The 8,790-nt window shown below is 35.4% G+C and overlaps 1 protein-coding gene across 1 annotated transcript; it reads left to right on the forward strand.

The window, feature by feature from the left end:
- On the forward strand, nt 1–2,257 carry LOC140979911 (pentatricopeptide repeat-containing protein CRR2, chloroplastic). The gene has a single exon (XM_073445555.1). The coding sequence runs from the start codon at nt 36–38 to the stop codon at nt 1,995–1,997; it is 1,962 nt and encodes a 653-aa protein (XP_073301656.1). The 5' UTR covers nt 1–35; the 3' UTR covers nt 1,998–2,257.
- Nucleotides 2,258–8,790: the final 6,533 nt, after the last annotated feature.

An 8,790-nucleotide genomic window follows, 5' to 3' on the forward strand; every position in this document is an offset into this window, starting at 1 on the left:
TGAAAAAAAGAAAGAGAAAAAACAACTGATTCCGGATGTTCCAAATTCAGTCGGCCCGAACTCTCCAACCAACTTACCTACCACCGCCTCTATACCACCAGCGTCATCGTAGCGCCGCCGTTCTCCGATTTCCCACCTTCTCGACCACGTGCACCGCCTCCCTGTCCACCACCGGCCAAAACCAGTCAATCCAATCTCTCTGCAAAAAGGGTCAGCTCAAACAAGCCATCCAATTGCTTTCCCTCGAGCAAAACCCAACCCAGCATACATACGAAATTCTAATTCTATCTTGTTCCCAGGAAAAGTCTCTTTCTGACGCCTTTACAGTGCACAGAAATCTTACTGAACATGGGTTCGATCAAGATCCCTTCTTGGCCACGAAGCTTATCAATATGTATTTGGAATTGGACTCTGTTGAACACGCTTGTCAGGTGTTTGATGAAATTTCGAACCGGACCATTTACGTATGGAATGCTCTTTTACGTGCGTTATCTCTATCTGGTTATGGTGAAAAGGTTTTGAGGCTGTATAGAAAGATGAACCGGATTGGGATTGGTTCAGATAGGTTCACTTATACCTATGCTCTCAAAGCGTGTGTTGTTTCAGATTCTTCGGTTTCAAGGGGTAAGGAAATACATGCTCACATCTTGCGGCATGGTTATGAAAACTATGTCCATATAATGACTACTTTAGTGGATATGTACGCAAAATTTGGTTGTGTGGAGAATGCAAATTGTGTGTTTTGTTCTATGCCCGTTAAAAATATAGTTTCTTGGAGTGCGATGATCGCATGTTTCGCGAAGAACGGGAGGCCATTTGAAGCATTAGAGATTTTCCGTGAGATGATGCTTGTGAGCGAGGATATGTTTCCTAACTCTGTTACCATGGTTAGTGTGCTACAAGCTTGTGCAGCCCTGGCTGCATTGGAGCATGGAAAATTGATTCATGCTTATATACTTAGGAAAGGCCTTGATTCAATCTTACCAGTAATGAGTGCCCTTGTGACTATGTACGCCAGGTGTGGTGATCTTGACTTGGGGAAACATGTTTTCAATCAAATGTCTAGAAGGGATGTCGTTGCTTGGAATTCAATGATTTCAAGTTATGGGATTCATGGTTTTGGATCAGAAGCTCTTAATGTTTTTAATGAAATGGTGATTCTTGGTGTGCCACCTACTCCAGTATCATTTGTAAGTGTCTTAGGAGCTTGCAGTCATTCCGGACTTGTTGACGAGGGAAAGTCATTATTTGATTCAATGGTGAGAGTTTATGGAATTCACCCTAGTGTGGAGCACTATGCTTGTGTGGTTGATCTTTTAGGTAGAGCTAATCGATTTGATGAAGCAACTAAGATCATTGAAAGTATACAGGATGAAGCAGGAGCCAAAGTTTGGGGATCACTTCTCGGATCTTGCAGGATTCATTGCTATGTTGAACTTGCAGAAAGGGCAAGTGAAAAACTTTTTGAGCTTGAACCTACAAATGCCGGAAATTATGTGCTTTTAGCTGATATTTACTCGGAGGCAAAAATGTGGGATGAGGTAAAAAGAGTTAAAAAGCTATTGGAAATCAGGGGTTTGCGTAAGGTATCTGGTTGTTGCTGGATTGAAGTCAAGAGGAAAATTTACTCCCTTAAGTCAGTTGATGAGTTAAATCCACAGATAGAGCAGATTCATGCTTTACTTCTCAAGTTGTCGATGGAGATGAGGGAGAAGGGCTATGTGCCGGAGACTAAAGTCGTGCTTTATGATCTTGATACCGAGGAAAAAGAACGCATATTGCTAGGTCATAGCGAAAAACTTGCGGTTGCATTTGGGTTAATAAATTGTAGTAAAGGGGAAACAATCCGGATTACCAAGAACTTGAGGCTGTGTGAAGATTGTCACACATTCAGTAAATTTGTTTCAAAGTTTACTGATCGGGAGATAATGGTTCGAGATATCAATCGCTTTCACCATTTCAGAGATGGGGAATGCTCATGTAAGGATTATTGGTAACTTGTTTCTGAGTATAGTATTTAACTTCAATCAATTTCCTTTTTTTTTTCAGATATCAAGTATAAATCAGGTAGTACTTGAATGAACTGTTCGAAACTTATACAATTATATTTAAAAGATCTTTTTAAAGCTACATAAAGTAATATAATTTTGATGTTCTCCAGATTCATCCTCCATGCCATGTATGTGAACAGTAGTGTAAAGTCATTCTGTTTCTTATTTGATCAGTTAAAATTAACCCATTCGCGAATTTGAGTGTTGGTAGTTTCTAGGTTCTTTGAACACCACCATTGTTGATGCTTACGAATACTTAGTATTGAAGAATTCTGACAGTTGAGATATTTGAATTCGATTATTGATGGATGGATTGTGACGAGACGAGCAAGCCTATTTAGTCAATAGATAGTATAACTGTAACTGGATCGAGTCTATGTTCTTCATGCGAAAACCATTATTTAAGTGAAAGATAAAGATTTAAACATTTTTTTTATACAAGCGTGTAACAAGAACCAACCAGTTAAGCGGAATATTTATTTTTATGATCCTCTATTTTGCAATTTTTTTTATTCATGTTAACCCTGAATTTGCATTTTAGTCATGGAACTTACTTTTTTTTCCATTCTTGGTCTTTGTTTTTTTTACCGAAGTTCATCGTGTCTATTAAAAATTTCTTGTATGTGGTGCGGATTCTGACATTAATTTTTGTAAGGAAACTTGCATGTGTGTTGTAATTTTTTTTAGAATATTTTGTAGTCTCCAAAAATCCATTTCAACATCTGCGTCTCTCATATAAGCAATTTCTGGCCGACAAGCTGAGCTTCGCTCAAAAAATGGCCAAAAATGAAAAAATACAAATTACATGACTAAAAATATAAATTCATTGTGAACATGATCAAAAGCGGAAAAAGTAAAAAATTACATTACCAAAAATATTATTTGCATATAAGTGACACAAACACAAATATAAGTACAAACACAATATTATTTGTAGGATTGTCGGCTTTTTCCGTTATGCCAAAATTCATGGCGAGTAATTGTAGCTATTGTTAAGTATCACGAACACATGATATTGAATATGATGCAAATAATGAGACTAAACGCTTGTTGTAACTGATTAAAATAACATAGTAATTCAAATCTTTTAAACCATACAACAATCGAGCGTCATTTTTCGATCACTCTCCCAATAATGACAACTATTTTTCTCTAACGATCCCCCGTTCAATCCCAACATAATTGTACCGTGTACATGTCAAATCATGAGAATCGAACTTGTGACATAGATTCTAATATTACTTGTAATAAAGGTTGATCACTTGAGATCGGTTTTAGATCATGACAATACTTAAAACATTGTGAACTAAAACTTCTGATGCAGCCAAACCAAATCAGAGCCAAAGAACGCAAGCTTTTCAAAAATCAAGATTTCTTACTAGATCAGAGAACAAGATCATTACTGACTTCTATTGGTAAGGTAGTACTCTTCTGATCTACAACTCTATAGAGCAGCAAGTCAAGTCTATTCGGATCAAAGTACGATCGCAACTTCAGGAACTTAACTTGTGTGTTTTCTAATTTTGACATGCTGTCGGTTAATTAACTGTTTTAATCCGTTATTTTGAATTTTTCTCAATTGTAATCTTTTTTATCGGGATGATGACGTGAGAATGGAAAAATGATGATATGTCATAAAAACCATAATTATTAATACATTATCAGGTTAAACTTGTAGCCACTGATATATATACATCATGACATCTTAATTCTTCCATATATACGACGTAATTATTTGAGTGCATGTTCCACTAAGTAAATTTTTGTTTCTTAAGTGCTTTTACCATCGTCTGCCAACAGTATATGTGATACAGTAACCAATATTTACTAAATAATGTGAATTTTGTAGATTAATTTCCTCGTATCCAGAAATGATATGATACTTCTTGATCAATGATAGCATATATGTTAAACTCTAATTTTCTATTGTAAAGTAAGGATGTAAATGAATCAAGCCGCTCGCGAATTATTCGGAGCTTGGCTCGATAGAAAGTTCGTTCGAGATTATTCGTTAAACTTATCAAGACGAGCTCGAGATTAAGGATATTCAGCTCGTAAGCTCGAGAGTATGTTCGCGAGCTCGAGATCGACTCGTTTATATGGCTCGAGCTCAACTAGTTTGTTGGGCTATGAGTGTACGATAACTCAGACATTGGAAGGCAACTTGTATTGTCTCACACCGATATCTGAGTGAAAAAGAAGATATTGAAAGAATATAAAATGGGAAGACAACCCCATTAAATTCTCATATCCTAGTCTGTCTTTTGACTAAGAGTATTTGACGAGCTCGAAAACGAGCCCTTTAAAGAAGTCGTGTTCGAGTCAGACTCGTTAAACATGATAAACTAGCTTTTAACTCGTTAAACATGATAAACAAGCTTTTAACGTACCGAACTCGAGCTATTCATGAGCTTAGTAATTTCAAAACGAGTCGAGCTCAAATCTCTTCGAATCGAGCTCGAACCTATATACCCCTTAAACGAGCTGATTTCGAGCGTGATATGGTTCGGCTCGGCTCGGCTCGGCTCATTTACATCCCTATATAAGACGCAATTATCTATACTCTAGGAGAACTGCTGGCCAGCAACCAACAGTACTTATCACTGCAACCAACAGTCCTCGAGCCAAGCTGCCAAGTAATTCCTTAATAGTCAGCTGTCATTTCAAATCTTGTAACTGATATATTAATTCGGGGTTATGGCTGATAAAGAGAGGTAAATGAAGGGTTAACAGTCATATTTTTACCCTATAAATAAAATATTAATCTCAACAAAAAAATTTACACAAATCCGCAAAGTTCCTTTCATTATATTCACCTAGCAAGGCATTCAACTTGTCCAGAAAGGCTATAGAAGATTCAACAACCTATTCTAGAACACTTCCGAATTTGTTGAGCATTCTTATGGTAAGTGGACATTCTATTTTAACTCGTATGTTCTTGTTATAGCCAACCAATTACTATATTTATGTGTTCAAAGTACGGTTCTCAAAATTTGAATGTTTGAAGAAGTGAAATTTATGAACTAATGATAGGAATATGTATTTTGAACTTTCTCGATTCACGTTATTCCTTATTCTTATCTCACCCTTTAGAGGATTAAAAATATTAGAGAGTGATATCAGTTAGCCATGAAATTCGTATATGTTCAGTGCATAAGTTTGATATATATGTTGATCCAGGAAATCAGAATATTTTTGTTAACGTTATATTCAAGATTTCTTTTAAAAGCGATTTTAAAGACTAAGAAGATTATTTTCTCCTGATTACTGGGTGATGACCATAACACTCACCCATTATCCCATTCTTAGATAAGAATGAAGAAAATTTAGAAGATGATGAACATACCTAGTTTTGGGATGGCGAAAAATAATGGACACGATGATGTTATCGAGTTGAATTATGTTTTCTGTTTGTTGCATATTAGACAGAATTTTAATTTGTTTTACATTTTTGCTGCTGTAAAGTAATAGTCAAAGTTGTATCAGACAATTTTTTTCAAGTTGAATGCAATACTATTATTTCGATATATTTTCTCATTTCCCAGGCTTTCGAACTTGATTTGTGAAACTCGAGATCGGCGTCATCGTCACCTGCTCCGATCCCAGGTCTCGTCAATCTCCAATATCAATAGCGAGTATGTTAGGGTGGATTGACAATTAATAAATTAATTAATTAACTTATGAGTTTATTGCTAATGGAGGATTTTTTTTGTTTAGTCTTTACAACTTTAAATTCTCTAATATTTGTTATAAAATAATCATATTAGATTAGGGAAATTGATCGATTATTACATAGATGCAAAATATATATATTTAGCTAGAGAAATATGCATATGTTTTGCTCATTTAGCCATATTATTTATTTTTTTTGGATAGATTTAGCTATATTTATTTTTAAATGCACCATAATTGCAGAAAGTTAGGATTTATTGTTGAATTACTTATTGATCGCATAAAAAAAATTGTTGTGGGCAAGTTATTTTTCGCCAAATTCATTATTTCAATGATGATTTAGAAATATAATATACATATATTAAATTTTGGGATCATAAATTGCGTTTAGAGAGGGGTGAATAAACACTATAAATATTTTTCTAAATTTGAGCTGACTTTAATAATTTTTAGCTGTCAAAACCTTTTATTGAATGATTAGACTGAACTGGACCACTAAAAAAATTGAGTGTGTAAATAGATCGGTTATACTAGTGATATAGTGTGTGTGTGTGTGTGTGTATATATATATATTCAATTAAAACACTCGATTAACACAATGGCTAGATAAATAGACATGCATACAGAAGTAAATGCGTAAGTAAAGGGAACAATATTTATGGATGTTCGGAGACAACAACTCCTACATCACCCTACCTTCCACTTAAAAAAGAATCAACTAAAAGACTTTGATTGGTACAACCCTTGTACAAACCTATTTCAATGGTACAACCCTTGCACAAACCTATTTCAATTAGAACTTATCATTGCCTAAATCAAAACTCTTAGTGGTAACTTCTCACAACAAACTTTGGCTGTTTAAGAACCCTTGGTTCACCAAAAATAGATTTTTCAGCAGATAACTTTTAACAGATAGAGTTGGTAAGGTATTATAAATTGATCCTTGATGATCTAATGTAGAATAAAAGCGTGTGCTGATGAGCGACTTGATATTTGAAAGAAAAAGAGAGCTCAAAATATCGTATATTGAAGATTGTAAAATACTTGAATCTTCATGTCTTTGTTGTTCTAAACCTGCATATTTATACCAAAAGTACCCAACGATCGGAAAAAATTTCAATGATCGTATGTACTATCTCGTGACTACGTGGTATTATCAACTTTTCTTCATCCTACACTGTACTAAATGCTTATTTAATGCTTATTTGCTTTTTATGGCTTTGGATCTTTAGCTCATAAGAGTTAATTAACTCTTTACTTTTTATCAAGCATTCTTGTCAATCGATAGTTAGTAGAATATTGTGGGTGACACTTTATCTTTTAGTATTGACCAACTTCGATTCCAAGGTCCATCTTGATCTGCTTGAAACTATCAGTTTGGAGAGCTGTTAGAGTTTGAATGATTTGACCCAGAACACTTCATCGATAAAGCGGTCTCTTTAGAATCAGATCTAAGTAATGATCTTCTGATGGTGCCTGAAGCTTGAGCTTCTGATAATGCGATGAGCTGCTTGACTTGTACAACGGCTTAGCGGTTGTAAACCTTTAAATACATAAGAGTGGTAGATGTAAACTGAAACATGTTAATGCTGTTTTTTTCATTGCCAAAACTTATGGTATTTCAAACTTTAATAGTTTTCCTTTTTTCGGTGATGACATAACCAAGCTGCAAGACTAAGTATAATCAAAACATTATTGATTAACATACTCAGAATAGAAGAATAATGTTTTTCATTGAAAGAACATTGTTACAAAATTTATAAAATGAAAACCTATTACACCCACAAGAGAAATAAATAAATCTACGGAAACTTGAATCACCGCCACTGCTTCCTCCTAGCTTCTTGTTCATGTCCTCTATTTTCTTTAGCCCTCTTGGCTTCTTCATATTTGTCCATATTTGCCCTTCTTTTATGTTCCTCTAGCTTCTTGTAATAAATTTAACAAATTTTTCATCACCAAGTTGCAAATACTCGAAAATTTCTTGGAAAATGATCCAGTCGTGCGTCCATATGATTTTTTAATTTATTTAGTTGGACTAAAATTTCGACATCCATGTTGACGGCTTGATTTATTATCTTTGTCTAGTCATCATTTAAATTCAAAAAGTGTTGCCCTAGAAAGCTTATATTCTTCCGCGTCTGAATTTTGAAATGGTTAAAGGCGATGATGTGAGCAAAGTGCATGAACTCTAAGCTTTTGATAGACTTTGAAATAGAATGAATTTGCTGATCTAAGAGCTGTCGAGGCAAAGAATCTCCTTTGGAGAGATCATCGGGCTCAGATAAATCATGAGGAGTCTGAGATGAGGAAGCAACACGAGTTATTCTTAGAGGTTTTGGTTGTAGTTCAGTCGGAGGAGAGTCAGTTTGAATTATCTGTTCTCCACCGGTCTGAGTTGTTGGAGAGAAATCCTCATCAATTGTAGTTATCGGTTCGGCGACTAGAGTGGTGACTACTGAAGTAGGAGCTTCTGCCGTTTGTTATGGTTCTAGATGCTGCTCAACCAATTATTCCATTTGTTCAGGTTCAGGTTCCAGTTGGACCTATTAAAATTTAAACTGGGAGAGTTACTTCACTACATCATCCACTCATCTAACTGACATCTCCAGCAAATGTTGCATGCGAGATTGAGTGATGGAGGAGATGCATTGTTGGTTCCACCGGTTGGCAAAAAACTGACTTCAGGGAGTGGGTCGGGTGATTGATTGTCTGAATAACCAAATAATTGTTCAAAAGAAGGTATGATACCTTTTGGTTATTTGGGAATGGTGATTGTTTGAGTTGTTGGGAATGTTCTTCTACAGATGAAATTTTATCAGCTTGAGTGGATGGGGGTCCAGATCGATTTTCCTCTATCGGTATCTCACCCTCGTCAGTATGTGGTGTTGTGGCTAAAGTTGGAACATCTTAAATTCAACTTCACTATCTGGCTCATCAGTAACTAGAGTTAATATTACATCTTCAATCGAAAATTCATACTATTCTCGTTTCATGGCAATCATATAAATTGATCATGCATCCATCTGTAGCTGTTGAAGCACCGCAACATCATCCCTCAATTGAG

Source organism: Primulina huaijiensis, chromosome 6 (genome assembly GCF_012295235.1).
Source record: "Primulina huaijiensis isolate GDHJ02 chromosome 6, ASM1229523v2, whole genome shotgun sequence".
Taxonomy (NCBI): Eukaryota; Viridiplantae; Streptophyta; class Magnoliopsida; order Lamiales; family Gesneriaceae; genus Primulina; species Primulina huaijiensis.